Raw genomic sequence first — 20,431 nt, 5'->3', positions numbered from 1 at the left:
GCATAATGGTTTAATAAAGCAAATGGAATATACAACATTTAAAAAATATATATGTTCATTTTAAAACACGCCTGATAACTATTGCAATAAGTCACTACCACATCTTCTTGTAAATAAACCTGCATTCCTCAAATATGCTTGACTAACATTACATGGTTGAGATAAGAAATGTATTAGTTTATTGAAATTAAAATCTTTTTAATCGGAGCAGCTATTCAGCCACTTGATCCAAGCTGGAGTTTACAATTACCTATTCTAATCTTCGATAAATGACTTGGTACCCCACTCCAATCATATCTATCAGAGCAGCAAACAGCATCTATGCAATATTTATTTAAATAGTTTGCAAATTTACAATTTCTCTAATGAATTGCACACCCTTTCTTGTTCAAATTAAAAGGCACTGATGCTCTAGAAGAAAGAAAAAAAAAGGTTTTCAGGAATTCTTTTAAGGATCTTACCGGTCACTGATCTGCCAGGCCATCTGTTTATTGCATAAATAAAAAAAGTAGCGATTTATAGAATCGAGAGAAAAAACCCTGGATGAGTTGCAGAACTTCATTACTGCTGGAATGCTCCAATTTTCAAATGTGATAATAAAAAAAAAGAAAGGTGCATGCCAGAATTTCTCAAAGGAAATGAGTCAAAAGCCTTTGAGCTGCCGCTCCTTACACAGGCTGAACTGCAAAGCGGGGGGTATAAGAAACTCCTAGCAAGACATTTCCCTGAAGGCCATGGTGGGAATATATTGTGTTGTGTTTCCCATTGTCCAATGTTACAGTTTACAAAAGCTCAGAGGTTTTAGAATTAAGTTCTTGTTCAAATTAGGTACCACACGGTACAGCTCCCTTCAGGTACACAGCACTAACTTGCAATAAATCTTGACAGGAACTGTTTCTCCTATTTATAGTAGTGTTACACTGGATAAGCTATCAATACCCAAACTTCTCCATCATCACAAAACTCTTGGGTTTTACATTATCAGCCTAGTATCAATGACTTGTCAAGGTAAATAACAGTATTTTTAAGGAATTTCTTTACCCTCAAATCTATATATCTTTATTTGAAATAAAAGCAGCGGGACATTTGAACCCAGACCTTCAAATCCAAATGATGTGCGCACTGCTACCTTGAAGGAATGCTTTATAGTCTTTGTAACGACCACGGTTGTTTACCTCCATTGTATTATGGGGAACAGGCATTGTTCTGCCCACAATTCAGCCTTCTCAATATTATACAATTAAATATCTCTCTCTCTCTCTCTCTCTCTCTCTCTCTCTCTCTCTCTCTCTCTCTCTCTCTCCTGTTGTAAGCATGGGTATAATAATAATAATAATTTATTATTATTATTATTATTATTATTATTATTATTATTATTATTATTATTTTAGTCCTTTATTATTTAGGATATTTATAATAGTAATAATTTCTCCACACTACTTAGGGGTCAGGGAGCTGTTTGATTTGTGCTGACATTCTCCCCAGCTATTTTAATGAATATGGCAGCGACAGATCAAATAAGTATGCAGTATAGAGCTGGAGTTTAATCACAGAACTCCATTTGTCATCAACTTTATTAATTTGTTTTAAGTCCTTTCTCATACTTTTGCGGGATATGTCATGAGAATGGACTTGGAGGATAACATTTTAGAATGAGAGGAGAGAGGAAGTTCATCTATGTAACAAAACAATAGGCCAAAGCACAAGGATGCACCGCTCTGCATGTACCCTAAACCTCTCCTTTGACTGATTTTAAAGAAATCGTATATAACAAAGAGCATAATGAAAAAAGACCCAGTTTAAGAAGTTTTTTAATATTTGTATTTGATTAAAAACTGTATCACAAGCACCTGCAATGCAATTTCACAAGAATGCAGGAGGTTCATTATAGACTTGAGCCTCAGCGTTTATTACTGTACAATGTATTGAATCACAATGTAATTACTGCTATTTTATAATAATCTGACCAGAGTCTGAGAGTATTTTGTTGTAATATATTAATCCTGCCCCCAGGCTTCTCTGGGGTTGAAGTTCCCATCTCACAATTAAAGGGGATTACATACAAGCATTGTCTGGTTTCCAGATGACAACTCTGACAGGAGATTCCTTGACTATTCCCACATAAAACTAACCAAGTAATTCCAACTAATTCGGCTCTGTCTCCCTAGGGCTGTTAGGGAGCTGAGACACTGCCTGTTGAAAACATACTCTGCAGCGACCATAAAGTGGGTTTTCTTCTTAGATATTGATATTTAATAATATTGGCTCATTCATTTAAATAATCCAATGCAATTAAATATATTTCAGTATTTTAATATTTTTATATCATTTTTATTTTAAAACTATGCTATTTTCAAACAGTTTTAACTCATAGTTTTGCTGCCAAAGAAACACCTGTTTTCCAAAAACCAGACAACTAAATAAATAGATTTTGATAAAAGTGTACTAATTAAGCAATAATGTCAGAGGCAGTGCTCATTGTCTGCTGTATAATTGATCGTGGTGGCAGTTTATTGCCCGAGATTGAGTCAAGTTTCAAGACCCTAAAGTCTCATTAGCTCTAAAGTCTCATTTATAATTAAAAAGCATAGAGTATTATACACTTTCTCAATCTTCTTACAGCAAATTGAATACTGCTTCATAAATACTTGTGGTGACAGAAATGAATGAAGATAGGGAAGGTGGATATCAAACGTCTTAGCAACTAACCTGTGTCCTTGTGAAGTGGTATGCAGACAGGAACAGTTTGGATAGAGCTGCTTTTACAGACCATGGCAGAGACTGCTAATCTCAGGTGTAATACTAAACTCTATTATTCCTCTCCCGGCATGACCAGCATATTGAGCAGTGCACTGGCCCTTGCTTTCCATTTAGAAGTCAAAGAAAGTCAGTGGGTTAACAGGATTCTTGAACTTGAACTTTTCTTTAGTGCAAAGTAGAACCCCCTTAATCCAGACCTCTTTTTCTGCTTTGAAAGAGTAACCTCGCAACCTTTCCATCAGTCAAACATCTGGTGCTGCTTTATTAGCATGACCTTTTTGAATAACCTCCCAGAAACAGTTTGGATAGAAGAGGTTCTTCTGTCTTACCCATGAAACTGTCAGACTTGGTTTGCATTTATTTTGATTCTCTTCTTTGATATCACTAGTTGCATTAGTTATACTGTATAATAAAACATTCTGCAGAAATGACATCCCCTACCCTGATCCCAAACTAATTGGACTGCAATTATCAAAATCCACAAGGAGGAGTTATGCCCCCAGGCATACAAGATGCCAAGTTTGTGGCGTGCTTTTTGACCCGGATATGTATATGTCACCACTAGCATACTAAATCCTCCCCTCCAAGGGCCATTATATAGCATGGGACATTAAAAACAGGGTGGGCATAACACTCAGTTAGCCCGAATGAACCGCTATTGCTGTGAAAAAACACATTTCTAAACTGAACTGCACAATGTCAAGAGCAAATATTTTCCACATCAACTGACTTTATACCTGTTCTGGCCATCCTCCTGCACACTTCAATATCACAGCAATAAACAGACCAAGAGGCAGCACTAGCAAGCAATGAGTTTAATATATATATATTATTGCATTCAGCCTGATTTTTTTCCTGTACGCAAAAAACACCCCATGATAGTCTGTCCTCAGTGCTGCATTTTCAGCCTCAAAGTGCCCTGCACCTAGCTTCATGAATAGTCACAACTCATTGTCTCTATTTGCAGTAAAAGGGGTCTTTGTAACACTATTTGTTCTAAACTATATGCCACAATATCAAGTTACGGAATTTATGAATCTCTCATGACAGAATTTTTACAATTAAATATGTTTTGCTAAAGGTCAAGGTGATAAAGGCCATTTTACTCTTTTTTTGGCTCCATGGTTGATTAAAGTTGATATTGCACTAAAAGGTTATACAGGATTGAAAGACAATAGAAAACTTCTACCAAAATCATCTTTCATTTAATACATTATGTAAAAAGACTAGACTAATTTGCATTCTCGAAAAAGAATTATTAGCCATGATGTCCTTAACCTGGATGTGGAAGATCAAATTAATTCAAGATGATTATTATTTTCGTCGTTCTTCTTTTGGATTCAAGCAGTCTTACTGAAAACCTACTGTATCCAAGTTGAAATGACAGTACTGATAGCTGCAAACTCTTCTAGAACAGTTTCATTTTCAGATTTTTTAATCACTGTAGTTTATACATGCCTACACTATTGCTTTTTTAACAGAAAGGTAAGATACTCTATTCTGGTACAATTTTTCAACTATTTCTAAGAAGATTGTTTAAATAATGGCAAATTTACTTAAACTATTATGAAGATTGCCACAAAACCATATTCAGCATTTGATAGTATTCATTTTTAAACTTTAACGACAACAAAAAAAATTGGAAAATGTATTTGCAATATATTTGGCCAAGTGATGTGTATTGTATTTTACATATGTAAGTGGGTGGTTTCAGTAACAAGAGCCCAGTTAGCTCTCCCTGTTTACTAAAATGCTGTCTTTTAGGAATACAAAAATAATGAAGTAAAATAGGTCAGGTTCCCTCGCTGCCTTCTCAAACAAAAGCCATTCTGTCTGGGAAAAGTAAAGTGAGCGCAAAATAGCTGCAGAAAGAAGGAAAGGGTGACGGTAGCTCCTGAAACAATGAAACAACAATCTTTAATAAGTCTCATTTGAATAGAATCCTATTTAAAAACAAATAATTAAAATACACATGAATGATTAGTAATGAAATAGGGTTAAATGGTATTGTCAATTTGGTAATAGTTAAAGTGTAATAATGTACCGTTGCTATAAAAGCATCTTTTGCAAACAAATTTAATATGGTATGATTAAAGGAAAAGTGTCAAGGTATCACACCATAAAGAACACTCGACTCCGTTTGATCTGTCAAGAGGAATAGAGTTGAGGATCATTATGTGTTCGCTGATCTAGCCACCGAGAGGTGAGAAGGTTAAAAATGCATTACTACAGCTCGCACCTATTACAATCAATTTCTGATTGTGTGGTCGTAACTTGTGCACAGATACCCCTAAATGCATGATTTTTCTGAAATTTTATAAACTAGTAAAACTTTGTGTCCATGGCAATTTTTGGTCAGCCCTGAGCTAGATGGAGTTATCCCAGTCTGAATGCTATAGGTCTACCATTTTAGATACTGAAGTCTCGAGTCTACACAGTGATTGTTTATTCATACTTTTATTATGGTACATGTTCCATTACAAGATTAACGTAATGAAGTGTAATGCATTCCATACTGAAGGTATGCCTAAAGTGCACTCAGCTAAACTAAGGTGCTGATTTGATCAACCCTGACCTCGCCAGATGATTTTTATTTTTGGAACCTTTTACAGCACCTGGAAATCCCCCTTGAAAATTATTCCTAATGCCTCTAAATTTCTGTGCTGTATACTGAAGGATAATTATATGATGGGAACCACAAACCCAGTGGTTTTACCATGCGACCAAAAAGGAAGTAATACGATCTTTAGAATAGATTCTAAAATAAGTAACACTTAAAGGTTTTGAAATTGAAGAGTGGAAAGGATTAGCTAACTCCCTCTGACATTACAAAGACATTTATACACAAAACTAGCCAAAGTAACTACTGACCTTCCCAGACAGGCAGTGTTCATGGGTTGTTGGTACCTGAACTGATAAGTCTTCCTTTCCTTTTTCGCACAACAATGGTCTCACTACGCCCTGTGTCTCCACCACAAATTGGACCTGAACCAGCTTTGATCTACACCCACATCGAACTGAAGTAATAGCTGGTTTCCTACATGATTAACCAAAAAACTCTCTAGAGATTGTGGAGGGTGTGAACTTACCTGCCAAGAAACTAGAGTACGTATAGAAGTACTGTCCTAAAAATAAACTTAATAAAGCAATGCAATGAAATAAAGTGATTTTTAGAAAGATGCTAAACTTTCTTACAAAAGTCAGGGAAGTTAACTTTTTGTGATAAACTAAAATGTCAATGGTTGCAAAAGCAGGTACTTTCATAAACTATTTTCAGAATCAATGAAGTTCTACTTTGATTAACAGTTGTAGACTGACAAATAAACACAGCAAGTAAAGTGAGGAATGCCTTAGTACCATACCTCAAGTAGTTATTTAAATAACACACAGCCATTCTAAGCTAATAGCCAGATATCCTTAGAGCCCATTGGTTATAATAAATCAAGTAAACATTCAACCAGAATACTGATATATCAGTCGTCTTCTTTGCATTATGAAGGGCAGGTGGTCATTAAAGTATCAACTAGTGAACCTGCTGAACTCTTTTTAAACATAAACACATCCAGAAATGAAAAAAAAGTTGAATATGTTGCTACAAATTATTTCCAAAAGTATTGAAGAACGTGTTATCAGAACAAGCCTTTCAATAAGTGTACCCAAACATATTTGAAACTAAACATTTTAAATACTTTTTTTTCTGACTTACCCAGGTGGACAAATGCATCCAGAAACACAGTGACCATGACCGGAGCAGGTGAGGTTCAGAAGATGGCTCTCGCATGTCCTTTCACAAGTTACTCCTTTACTCACTGTAGAACTATCTAAAGAATCACTGCACTTGAAATAGAACTGGCCGGGGGGGCATTTTGTGTCTGCAAAACACACATACGCATAATATTTCATGTGTTACAACTACTTAAACAATATGTATTATACTTAGGTATACTCTTGAATCTTGCACTTATGTGCAGACACATTTTGGTTTATTATTATTATTATTATTATTATTATTATTATTATTATTATTATTATTATTATTAATTTGATTCGTCATATATATATAATAAGTTGTACTTCATCATTTTGTAGCTGTAGCAACATTAGAAAACATTTTTATTGTCTATTCTGATATGTTTGTGTTACTAACTGCTGGCATTTTAAACATTGCCAGAGATATTGTTTATACATACTGCAAGTAAAAATAAATAAATACTCTTACCAATACTGGGACCCTGGTACATCATTTGGCCATCTTTACAAATTCTAGAATGATTAAGAGATTGTTAGTTCATATAATGTTGCTTACCTAGGATGTATTGTACAGTAAATATATTACTACAGAAACTACAATATGCCATGATAAAAGCTTAATAAATTGTTGTAAGGCATAATGAAAACAGAGCAGGCACTTCAAATTTCTGATTAATTTTTAAAAGGGAAAGTTCATATATAATATATAAAGTGTGATTTCTAAACTAAAAAAAATATTACAGGACATGTCTGAGACAACACATTCCCAGACCACTGGATAGGTGTCAGAGGTCCTGTGGAGTGGCCCTGTCGCCATAGGATTCCTATACACTGAAAAACCCAGGTACATTGACAAATTATAAGACAGTTGTGTAGGGAATATGCACTTCTAATTCACAAGGTGTGTTGTTTATAAAAAATATAGTAGGTCTTACTGGGTTCCAGAAGACATGATGATTATATCCCCTGGTGCATATTCCGCTCCCAGGAAATTGCAAGAGCACTCATTTCTGTAAAGATATTTACAATTAATAACACATTAGAAACAGTATACAGTTTTTATTTGTATTTATTTTAATGCCTTCCATTAAAACAGCTAGAGCTAAAGCAAAGGATTCTGGGATTTCATAAACAATTCACAGTAGAAGCTAGTGCCTTTGTAGTCAAGAGATTCCTTTCTGCAGTTTTAAAAAAGAAATAATTATTGTATATACTGTAACTTGAAATCACATGTTCATTCTAAACCTATTTTCCTGAAAGGAAAAGGTCTTTGTAATGTATAAGTTGTTGCAACACATCAGGCTCTGTATTACAAATCCTTTAGTGCTGATTATCAGATATCTGTGTCATTCACAGGTTCCTGGGGAATGAATGGGTAGTTTCACTACAAATTCCTTAATGCAACTTTAGAACAAAGACACAAAGCTACAGTAACATGCACAATCTCTAAATAAAATATACTGGCCAGCTTTTGGGATCGTACTGTACTGTAACTACTGTACCCAATTTCAAATGCTGCAAAGCACAAGTCTATGAGGCTTTATGTGTTGAGGTAATATTAAAAAAAAAAAAAAAAAAAAAGTTAAAAAGCAAAAACTGTTAACCCTATTTTACTCCTATCATTCTTTCTAAGTCCCATTTACCATTTATACATGTTTTGTTTTTTGTTTTTTTAAAGCAAATATGTGAACACATTCTTAATGTAACTTTGCTTAGATCCATACCAAGCCTGTCAACTGCAACACTATTAAAAACACACAATTTAACACGTTAACATAACAGTATGATAAAACTGCCAAAATACCATAGTAAACTTTTGTAAGGGTATAGAGCTTTTAACCTCATTTCATCTCAACGACAAGGGACAGAATCAGTAACAACAGTGCAGTTGCACTTGCTGTAAAAACTAGTGTTGTTTGAAAACTTTTTGTACACCCTGTCCTTTCCCCAAAAGGAACTTTGAAACGTCCATGTAAACAATTTAAGTCAGGTTCACGGTCAAAATTTGTGTGTTATGAAATAACAAAAACAATAATAATGTACCCTTTAAACTGTTGTGTCTACAATGTCTAAATACAGTTATGTTACGTACTTTTGCACACACTTCTGGGATTTGCTGTTGTAGTAAGTGCCACCAGGGCACACACAGCCTTCAACACACTCCTCACCGCAGGCCTCGGACAAGGACAGGGAGCGACAGTTTCTATTGCAGGAGGAGATGCAGGTACCATATTCCATTGTTTCCTGGCATTGAGCAGCTGCAAAATATACATATTACTGGTGTATTTTCATATGTAACATTGATTATTAGAACAATCTGACAGAACTTCAAATTTAAAATTCTAAACGAGTTTTTAAATATGGAATTTTTAATGAGCAAAGAATTTACAAAAATGTTAATACCCATGGTACAGTACATGATCAGATAACATTTTATTCCCATTTGTTCAGGAATAGCTGAAGCAAAGCGATGATTATTAAGGCTGGAGCCAACTGCTTCCCATCCCACAATGAAGGAACTACAGTAAACTCTTTACATTTAATATAATCACTTACCACACTCTGATACGTGAGCTCTGAAGTCTATAATGACTCCATGTTTTCTGCACTGTCGAGTGTAATGACCCAGAGCTCCACACAGGCAGGTCTCCCCACATTTACAGGTGTCTGATTTACACTGCTGGTAGAAGGCTGTGGGACTCAGGTACTCGTGGCACGGGGCAAACAGCTCTTTATTTAGGATCTCACACATTTCAGATGCGTAGGATGCTGCTGAAATAATGCAAATGAGGAGGAAGGTTCAACTTGTAACAAATATGACAACTCGCAATACAACAAGGTTGTACTGTCTGTTCGGTTATGTGCTTCTCTAACATTACCAAAGATTTATAAGTGAGCTCTCCATGGCTGCCAAATAGTTTGATATGTATTGATATGTTTTACAGCTATGAAAAACAATTTATATATATATATATATATATATATATATATATATATATATATATATATATATATATATATATATATTGTTTTTCATATTGTAAACATATATATATATATATATATATATATATATATATATATATATATATATGGGCTCCCTTGAGAAAGATATGTTCAACATATCGAAACGTTGGGGCTCTTTGAGCTGAGCTATATATATATATATATATATATATATATATATATATATATATATATATATATATATATATATATATATATATATATATTGAAACACATAACATATGGAGAATGCTTGTAAGATTATTTATTTATATGTTAATTAAAAGCACCTAATTACTTAAGATTACTTAAGTACAACCCTAAGTTTTAAATGTTTGTTAGATTTCATCTGAACTGCCGAGCAGCAGATAGCTTCTTGTTTCCTTTAAACTGTTTTCCCTACCTGAGGGATGCTAATCGTGGTGTTCTATTTACTTGGATAGTTTTTGGTAACTCTATCAGTGGACTGGTTCTACAGGATATGCTTTCCAAGACTTACCTGCCTGCTGGTGTATGTCACATGGGTCAAGCTGTGGAATGTTGTGGACTGGAACACAGGAGGAGGACAGCTTCCAAGAATTACCAAACAGCTGAGGCGTGCTTTCAATCATTCCTGCTGGGGATCTGCAGAAAAGAAGAGGCTGTAGTCACTTACTCTCCTGTAAAACATGTGTTAGTAATTGCTTGAGGATGAAGTTGTCATATTTAGTGTACTACGAATTTACTAAACTCATGCATTAAATGGGGGGAATTGAAGAATACAATCCCACCCAGTCATTCTGCATTGGTAGTAAAATGGATGTCTTTTGGTTTGACATTGAACTTGCCTGTTTTTGAAAAGGGAGAAATTATATTTTCAAGGATACCAAGGTAGATTTGAATAGGGATAAATGTGCAGTACATATCCTACCTCCAGTCATTTGTTAACCCTAGAATCTTTTGGGGAACCACTGCACTTGTTACATGGCTTGCTCAATGAAGTATGTGTGATACATTTGAAAAGCAAATGATTGTCTATTCAGGGATAGCAAGATATTTAGTAAACAGGCAAAAATAGTCCCAAACCCCAGCTAAGTTTCAAATTATTTAAAGGCAAGAGTATGTCTCAATATAATTTCCCAAGGAAAATAGAGAAATTAATAAGTAAAATGTATCTTTACATTGGTACTGGGTTGTCATTGCATTACTTCATCTAGCTTTCAGTACATTGTATAAAAAAAAATGCATACACTGTAAAGTAACATACAAGTTCAGGACCATGTTCAAGAGCAATGCTTACAGAAAATCATCTTGAATGTTTCCATTGAAGGTTCCACAGAGTCCTACAGTGTCTTCCTTCCAGCTTTCATCTACCTGCAGGTACAGCCTTAACTCTTTCCAGTTGTACTGCAAACGCAATCCATCTTCAGTTTTAACTTGCAAAAACATAGATGAGAGCTCATGGATCTGAAATACAGCTTAAGAAGGAAGAAAGAGAGAGAGATCACATTTAGATTATATTTATTATATTAAATGCTCTGTATATTGAAAATGTTAAGCATGCTTCTAATGCTTTTTTTAATGCATTTTGTATGGGATTTACACATACCGTCTGAATAAGGTGGGCTGATTCGGTACATGTTGGACACATACACCTCTCCCATATTAGTCACTGTGATCTGTTTCATTGGATCTTCATCTACAATGATGTTTACTGACTGGATACAGGCTCCATCCAGGTTCTGCAGACATAAGAGTTTTAATAAATTATAAATTACCAACAGAGATCTGAAATTAATGTTAATACACACCACTGACATAACACTTGCAAAATGTTTAAGAATTACAGGTTTGAAATGTATTGTCCCGGACTACTTTAATACTTGAAATACTGGGCCCCTGATGAGCAAAAGCGTGTGAGATGGGGACACCACCAGAAATAATAGCATGGATGTGTGTGTCATTTCAGTCATGTGGTTATGCATATGGTCCAATTTCAAACATGCATGGTAAATTTCCGTCTTCAATTCCCATCAGATTGAAATGTATTGCTATTTCACTATGGGCTCTTCACAAACAATTTTGGCATATTTACAATAAATGTGTACTTTGCCTGTACACTACTAAACATCACCACTTCATACAATATTGTATTCTGCTTCTGTTATGAATCAGCCAGTCATTCATAAGATACAGTATAAGAAAAAGAGCCATGCAAAGATAAATGGAACATACAAGGGATTCTCCATACAAGGAACACTATAAGACATCTAGAGCATTGGCATTTTAAATGGCATGCAATTACAACAAGTATATTTACAAACACTTATGTCTGTAACCTGTCTACCTTTACGGTTAGCTGCTTATCAGTGAATGTCTCTTTAGCCTGTTTTACAACCTGTGAACTTCCCCACAGAGCTACAGCAATCAATTATAACGTGTGTTGTAAGAATCAACAAGCATAGAAAACTTGTCTTTCCCCAGGACTAGTCTTAAGTGAGAGAAATGTAACCTGACAGTAAATCTCCGTTCTGAATTGCTTCTTTCATAATATTGCCATAGCTGTCAATCAGCAGGTGTTCTCACATTAGCTGCTGGTTCTTTCACCAGGCACTTTACAGAATTCTTTTTTTAAACACAACTACTCTCTTTATCTACAACTACAAAGACGCTAAGACTGTCACTCAAGACACAGATAAGGTAATCCGAGTCAATTGCTTGTCTGATTCCTTGTCCAGAATGTGTCTGACATTTTATACCGATTCCACTTGCCGCAGGATGAGTTTTAATATCATCAGCTCAGTGGCACTAGAAGATTGCATGCTTTGTAGCAGACAGGATCACAGCCTTTGTAGCTTTTCACGTTGTACCTGTCAGAGTATTAGGGGGTTTGATCACTACATACTACAGTTCAGAGAGAGGGCCTTTTATCTTCAACTGACACTCATGGTAAAGGTCTCAATCACTGAATGCTACCTATTGGGTGTAATGACATTATTGTCAAATTCCGAAAAAGTTTTCTTATAACTTTGGCTAAAGACATGTATTTTGTTCATAGAGTTTCCTGTATCTTATTGTTGTGGAATGCATTATGGCTTAACATAAAACCTGAGCAGCAATGTTTTTTCTGTTCATGCCTTTCAATGACAAAAACAAAAAATAGTAACAACAAAAAACAAACATTTGTCAATTACTCTGACAGGGAGACCCTGTCGCTGGTTCTTGGGTGCATGTGTGCCTTTATGGAAGCAGTTGGGACGTGAAACAGGAGATGTGTTGCTAAGGAACTAATTGAGCAGATAGGCTCACCCGGCGCTGAGCTGATCAGAAGGTAGGGATTGTTTGGGGGGCGTGCCCAGGGAGGCAGCGCGGTGCTCAAATAAGATCGAGAGGCTACAGCACGGCCACAGCCATACAGAAGGGCGCTGAGCAAAAGCTTGCTTTGTTGACATCAAGAAAGAGAGCGTCCACTACACAGGAACTACTACACAAAACCCTTCCACTCCAAGACTGTGCTCGTGAAGGCATTGCCTAGCCAAAAAGGCAGTTTGAAGTCTGGAGTCGCCGTGAGAATGTCGGGACTCCAGGAGCCCAGAAGTAGAGCACTATAGGGGATCTTGATCCCAAACAGTGTGGAGAGAGTTTGCATAAGTAGGTTCCTGGGGCAGGATCTTCCTTTTAGTTGGACTAGTGCTTGCCATTTGTGTGGCAAACTTTTATTTTTAGTTTTGTTTGTTTGGTTTTGTTTATTAAATGCGACACTAGGGCTACCATTGCTGGTAACCTAATGTCAGTACTTGTGTTTATTAAATCTGCGAGTCTGTGCGTTGTGTCAACTCCCACTGCTCTGTGTCTGCCCTAGTATTTTCCATACATAACAAATCCCTGTTACAATCCCTGAAAAGGAAAACGCGCTCACCGCTCCACATGGTGCATTTTGTAGCGAGATGGTAAACTTCCCAGTGCTGCGGCTTTTTGCCAGGATGTACTGGCAGGTAGCTTGGAATGTGTACACACGTCCATCGAATGTCTCAAAGTGAATGTCTCCCGTAACAGAGCATTCTCCTAGGTGAGATGTATTAGAAAGGTTTATTCAGCTTAAATGGATACTTTGATATAAATCTACATTTTCACAGCATGTAACTTCTTTCCTGTTCAATATCCCGTTAGCGTTGTTTCTACCAAGATCATGACTTACCATGCTTAACAACCATTGCAGCAAATATGTTTCAAAAGTAGATTTCTGAAGTGAGGTGGTTTGAAACACGACTTCTAGGGGTCCATTTCTACCTTACAGAATGTGACTTTGTTGAGTGATTTTCCATTTACTAACTCACAGTTGCCACATTTAAAAAGTGGGCAGAAATAACAGTTTCACACCTGTAGTGGTCATTTCTAAAGCTGCTTGTTTTATAACAATATATATATATATATATATATATATATATATATATATATATATATATATATATATATATATATATATATATATATATATAGTTATAGCATTAGAACTGAAGTCATTGTATTTTGTATCTTGTTCTTAATTGTACTGTAATTCTTGATATGTATTTTATTTTGTATACAACTGTAAGTCACCCTGGGTAAGGGCAATCTGCTAATAAATAAATAAATGCTAATAAATAATAAATTAATAATAATAATAATAATAATAATAATAATAATAATAATAATAATAATAATAATAATAATTAGTGCATGTTACCTGGACAGCTATATTCCGTGCAGTTCCAGGATCCACCCATACAAGAACTGAAACAGAATATTACACTTATCCTATGTGTTCAATTATGATTCTGATGGAATTGAGGAGTTCACAAATTGTGGTACAGTACATAGAACAATTTATTTTCTTTGAATATACTGTACTGCATTTAACATATCAAAATAGCTTGGATTTAAGAAAAAAATGTTACTCATCTAGCATTTACAAACATGTAAAGCTAGTAAGTTATTACTTAAAAAAAACACTATAATGAATAAGCACTCAAATGTACAACTTTTCTTTCTAAATATAAGTATAAATACTATAAAGCTTAAACCTTAAAAACCAGAATGAATGAAATGTCACTTTTTATAATTCTAAAGCATGTACAATTGAGACTGAGAAGGACTGACCAGCTGTTGCATTCGTCCTGAACCTCTTGCCCAGTGGAGTAGAGCATTCCATGGTACTCACAAGGGCAATCAGTGGCCTTAACACAGCTCCCATTGTCATAAATCAAATCTATAACAATGAAATCATATAGGAACATGAGAGAATGTACTGTACAGACTTGAGCAGGCCATTTAGCTCATCTATGGTTCCCTGTAGCTGGTTCACCCCACAGTGAAAAAAACAGATATCACTCCTACCTGCAGTAAGTAATTGACTATATACTTTATTCTTCCACTGAATGAGACTGATATAGTACAACATATTACTGACAAATGTTATATAAGGTTGTAGATGGATAGAGACAATCAGATTTAAAACCAAAAACACTGATACTCTTATGGCACTCAAATACCTGTTACTTAAAAAACATATTCAAATTCTTAATAAATGTACTAGTGAAACCCATTGTAATCTAAAGTCTCAATTGTATTGCTTTCGAAGGTCACTGGATTTTTCAAACATGCATTTAAAGGGTTACACCATTTGAAACATGATGTTATACACAGGATGCACCAATATTGAGGCTTTATGCAACTAAGGGTTATAGCTATAGCCCACTGTAGCCATCCTAACATTTCAAATTTAATTTAAAAGTTATACATACCTTCCAGACAGTAGCATCCATCCAGGCACTGAAGTTTACTATCAATGCACATTTTATCAATGTTACAAGAGACAGGGCAGCAGGTGATACACTCCCTGTATGTAAACTCATCATCACAATCCACTGCTGCAGCAAAGACAAAAGCAATGCAAGCCAGTCAATGTTGACCATCATTATAATTGAGCAAAGCGATATCAGATTGGAGAAGTCGACTCGGTACATACCACACATTGGAATCACTTCCCTCCAGTCATACAGAGGATGTTCAGCATGAGCACACGCTCTTGCATACTCTGCTAACGCTTGGCACAGCACCTGATTATCAGTCCCAGCTCTTACATGAAAAACACAATGTTACAATTACAGGATCATATTCATATTTTATTCAATCATGTTTGCGTTGAAGTGTTATAATTATGAATGTACTTACATGGCATGCAAATATAAAAACTATCCTAGTGCATTTTTTGTTACCATATATTCTGCTCAAGTGAACTCAAAATAAGCACTTTCCAGAGACACAGAGTATTCCATTACTTTTTGGAGGGTAGTATGTAATGCTATACTCTTTTGCATTTAAGAAATAACACCAAGTTGTAATGAATGCAATGTTGAGATATTACCACTGATGGCTAAGCTTTAAAGGAAGAGGCAAAGCAAGGTGTCTAACTACTTAAAAATAGTACAGCATTGGAATTTACACCACCCTAGTATAAAACCACTCCCGAACATTCATTTAACTTCCTCCACCTAAACAAGGTGTTTGTTGCAAGTGACAGGAAGCAGTCATAAAATTAATCTATTCAAATAATCTAGTAGTATGATGAGGCCCTATTGTTAGCTCTATTCGGTTTGTTGGTAAATGTTACAGTAGTTCATGAAGATACTTACATGCAGAGATCATTTGAACAACTGGCCATAAAAGGAAAGGGGCTCACTAAGTCATGGCACTCTTTAAATGGAGTTTCAAGCAGCAGGATACACATCTCCTGCACTTTCTGAAATTAAACAGACATCATATTTAGCAAAAGTCCAAAAAGACATGCTGTGAAGAAAAGGTTAGAATTGTTAAATGCCTTTGTCTGCCAATGGTTTAAATATTTTGATCAAGTTATCTTTCTGTTAACTCTTAGAACACTTTCTCTTTAATTTATGCAATTCTTCAACAATAGGTTTTACAGGATTACTATTATATTGAACTGTTTATAATAAGTATTGTTTTTTATACATTTGCTTTCTAGTACAGTGGGTGATACACACACCTGGCGGGTCTCATAGTTTTGAGTCAAACATGGGGATGGGTAGTTTGCTGGCACACTGGGACAAGAATGCTCATGTGGAACCATTTCCATCCAGCTGTTTCCAAAGATCGCTGTATCGTGAGTGAATAAATCTGAGGAAAAACAAAGTTCAACAGCAAATGTCACATTTTCGAGAATATTTTCATTGATCAGTGGGTAATATCAAAATATCAATAAATAATTGCAGGAGCTGTTAGAAATGTCTTCCCCAGCGAAACCACGATTTCCTTTCAAATAATTCAAGATAGTAGGAAGAGGCTTCCTTTGCCTGTGCTTCTGAAATCCTTAAATAGACACTGACAAGTGCACCAAACAATAGTAAATTAAAGGGAACTCTCATATAGCTCATATAACCAATTTAACCTGGAATAAAAACACATTCTGACATCCCTAATGGAGCTTCATATTATTTCAATGCAAGGTCTAAAATTGCCTACCATAGCTGGTTTGTAGGTCATCATGTATATCAGCGTTAAAGCTGCCACACAGTCCACAGGTTCTCCCCACATACTCTGGGCTCATTTTGATATAGACTGAGGAAGTGCTTCCATCCCAGGCCAGAGTGAATCCATGTTGTAGGGTAACCAAAGTATATTGGGAAACTCTTTCCACTTCCACATCATGGACAATGTGCGGGAGCTCAATACTAAGGGGTGTACAAATACGGATAACATTTGTTCAGTGATATGATATGGCATTTTCAAGTATATAATCTTCCAAGCTGCCTACAGTGGGTACCTATTTTCAAGCAAGTGCAAAGACACATTTTCAGACAGGGATCAAATAAATGTATTGTTCTGAGTAGATTCTTACAAGTTTTATACCTTTTAAATGACTTTATTCCTATCTGCCTTGTTCTTGTTTCAGAATAGGCATCAAAGTGTCTTTAGTGTATTTTGATAAAGACAAGGTTATTATACTTATTTAAAACAAAACAATATCCAGACTTATGATTTGTGATTTATTTATGTTACATTTAGAGACAATATCAGTGAAGAGAAATGAATTTGAGTTAGAACATTTTCTGTTACAAGAAAAAAAAGAACAATTTTCAAACCTTTGTCCATTATAGGTAACATTATACCGGTTTAATCTGAGTTCTGCTTCCACCGGAAAAAACAAGCTCACAGAGCGACTGCAGGAATACGCTGAGGAATGACATTCTGGATCGTTATGAACCTACAAGGTACAAGGAAATCAAAGAAGGTACTTGTTAATGCCATTAGTAGTTTTTTTTAAGCAATAACACACGACAGGGCTAACCCAAATGTACTGTAATTGAAAACTCAAGTGCCTATCTGTGACTCGTTGCAATTAACAATTTAACTGCAATTACTGAGACCTATTAAATATTTTGTATCGATTTACAGTAGAAAATGCTACGACACATTTAAAATGTTATGAATACTGCTGTCAGCTTTCAAAGTGATTATGAAGGATTTTGCACATACAGTGCCCTATAGACTTTAATGTGGATTATTGTGGATCATTGTGGATTCAACACAGCGTCCAATTAAAAAAAAGTGTTACGTATCTTCTTCACATTTGTTTCACATTTTAAACCATCATGGTTCATAGAAAAAAACGGATTTGTTATTCTTGAAAACTCTTTTAAAACATCTCTTGCTCTTTGATTGCATCGAAATAGAGGCTTTTAGATTTGCTCTGAACAATAGTCAATTTTGTTTTAGATGTGATAGACTGCTGGGCAGGTAATTACGGAATTAAACTGTAATTGACATAAATAACTAGTGGTGAGATCACTTTCACTAATCTGCAGAATAAATATTTTCCCTGGGGCTCAAGCAAGAGAATTCCCATTAGATAAGTTGACAAAGAAAAAGTCCAGTAAAAGGAGCCCCTATGTATAAAACATTTAAATGAGAACGAAAAAAAAAAAGATCTGGAAGAATAAGCTATAAGCCTATAAAAACAGATTTCCCACACAATATGAATTCACCAGGGGGCTCAGCTGATCTGAGAACATTCTGGATGACATTAACTTGCACAATTGTTTGATCAAAAATAAAAATGGCAAAAAGGCTGTAGAATGTCTTTTAATTCAGTTTGGTGTTGTGCTGTGCCATTGCCAATGCAAACTGTGAACTACTAAGAAAAGTCATAAAGAACAAAGGAAATCATTGATCGGCAAGCACTGACCAACAGTGATCCTCAGACTTGCAACAGACCAGGCAAGTAAAGTTTTTTTTTTAAATCTCATTATTATTATAATTGTTATAATTATTATTATTATTATTATTATTATTATTATTATTATTATTATTATAAAGGCTATGTTTGGCATTTGTTTAAAGCTGACTCGTACTGTCTTTGTTGTTTATGATGTCCTGGTTTATTCTTCCAATGACAAAAGATGGAAAAAAAAGCAGCAACATAAAAAAAAAACAAAAGGCTGCTTACATATAATGCTGAATCATACTCAATGATACACTTTTCATAAATTCAATTGTCAAGTACCTTGTTCTTCTTTTGGTACATACGTAAATGTTAGTTACCTGTATCACAAAGCTAGGCTCGGTCTCCTCACCACACTCTCTAACAAGAGTGTAAGTGCACTTTCCAGGGAAGTAATAATAAAGTCCATCAAATGTTTCGTAGTTATATTGTCCCCACGTCCGACAGATCATGTCTCTTTCGTAACCTACGTTGGGAACTAAAACAGAAGTGCAGCAATCATCATTTTCAAATCATTCTTGCTACCCTCGTCATTTTAAAAATCAGTCGAGCAAACCACAAACATGCACATAAAACCAGCGTTTCTCATGCAGAAAACTAGGCCAAGTTGTCATTTGTCACAGATGCTGTATTAATATTGCTAAAACCTGTTTGGCACCGATCTCCTGTGGCTTGATATTGGCTGCAGTTGCATGAGTCTGGGTGTACACATTCACCCCCATTCAGACAAGGAAAGGAACAGGCTTCTGCAATACACACAATAAATAAAAATTATGATCACAATGTTAAGGATGCAGGCTAAGAATTCACATGTATACATTGTACAGTTATGGAAAGAAAAATATAAGGAAAGCAGAATCTACTTTTACTATTCTTCTTGTCTATGTTCAGTGATCTGTAAAACATAGTCCTCAAGTTCACCCAGCAGGCAAGATGTTTGTTTAGCAAGTGCCTTTAAAATTTGTATTGTACCCTGTGGTGGAGGCCCATAAAAGCCAGGAGTGCGGTTTTATATATGCACATGACATACTGTAAAGCAGCACTGAAAAAATATTTCTGGTTCAAACAAAAGCCTGGAGGATTAGATATGCCTAATTGCTAGAACATGCCAATGCTACATACAAAAAGAAAACTACTGATGTGTATGCTTATTCTCCAAAAAAAGAAAATATTGTTAAAACTCAGAATTTGTATGTGTTCTTCCATTTATAGTATTTCATTCCTTCTTCAGCATTTCCTTACACGACAGCGATACCCATGGCTAACGTTAAGCTTCAGTGGTTGCAGTTGCCATTAGTCTCTTATCTCAGCTTCGAAACATATGGCAGGTAGTGAAGAATGTCATCATTGCATTGCATTTCACTCCCCTTGAATGCAACCATCAACGCCCCCATAACAATACAAAGCCTCTCTGCCTGCTGTTTATCTGTCTGCGAGATCTGAAAGTTCCCCACCCTATATTTCCCCACTGCATGGGTGAAAAAGCACACTCTTTGACTTTTATTGTGATGCTGACCAAAGCCTTCATCTGATCCAAAAGAAAACTTTAAATAGGGATGAATTAAAGTGAATTAAATACTGTTAGACCTATTCAGTTGCTTATGAAAAAAATGTTGAGGGTATAATCACTATAACAATTACACAACAACTACTTGC

The 20,431-nt window shown here is 35.4% G+C and overlaps 1 protein-coding gene across 1 annotated transcript in view; it reads right to left on the bottom strand.

The window, feature by feature from the left end:
* The window catches only part of otog (otogelin), a 52,208-nt gene extending 32,174 nt beyond the window's left edge, over positions 1–20,034 (bottom strand). Inside the window, exons 1-20 of the mRNA XM_041276374.1 lie at positions 20,031–20,034; positions 19,423–19,521; positions 19,096–19,253; positions 17,637–17,758; positions 17,017–17,225; positions 16,541–16,671; positions 16,170–16,276; positions 15,503–15,612; positions 15,279–15,404; positions 14,635–14,743; positions 14,222–14,268; positions 13,415–13,560; positions 11,105–11,237; positions 10,796–10,973; positions 10,016–10,140; positions 9,067–9,279; positions 8,603–8,768; positions 7,446–7,520; positions 6,980–7,023; positions 6,467–6,632 (exon numbers count right to left, since the gene is read on the bottom strand). Coding sequence (XP_041132308.1) covers positions 6,467–6,632; positions 6,980–7,023; positions 7,446–7,520; positions 8,603–8,768; positions 9,067–9,279; positions 10,016–10,140; positions 10,796–10,973; positions 11,105–11,237; positions 13,415–13,560; positions 14,222–14,268; positions 14,635–14,743; positions 15,279–15,404; positions 15,503–15,612; positions 16,170–16,276; positions 16,541–16,671; positions 17,017–17,225; positions 17,637–17,758; positions 19,096–19,253; positions 19,423–19,521; positions 20,031–20,034 — 2,468 coding nt within the window. The remainder of the gene's footprint in view (positions 1–6,466; positions 6,633–6,979; positions 7,024–7,445; positions 7,521–8,602; positions 8,769–9,066; positions 9,280–10,015; positions 10,141–10,795; positions 10,974–11,104; positions 11,238–13,414; positions 13,561–14,221; positions 14,269–14,634; positions 14,744–15,278; positions 15,405–15,502; positions 15,613–16,169; positions 16,277–16,540; positions 16,672–17,016; positions 17,226–17,636; positions 17,759–19,095; positions 19,254–19,422; positions 19,522–20,030) is intronic.
* Between the last annotated feature and the right edge of the window lie 397 nt (positions 20,035–20,431).

Source organism: Polyodon spathula, chromosome 17, assembly GCF_017654505.1.
Source record: "Polyodon spathula isolate WHYD16114869_AA chromosome 17, ASM1765450v1, whole genome shotgun sequence".
In the NCBI taxonomy this organism is placed as follows: domain Eukaryota; kingdom Metazoa; phylum Chordata; class Actinopteri; order Acipenseriformes; family Polyodontidae; genus Polyodon; species Polyodon spathula.
Note: the sequence above shows the minus strand (reverse complement) of the source record. Positions and strands in the feature narration are given on the sequence as shown.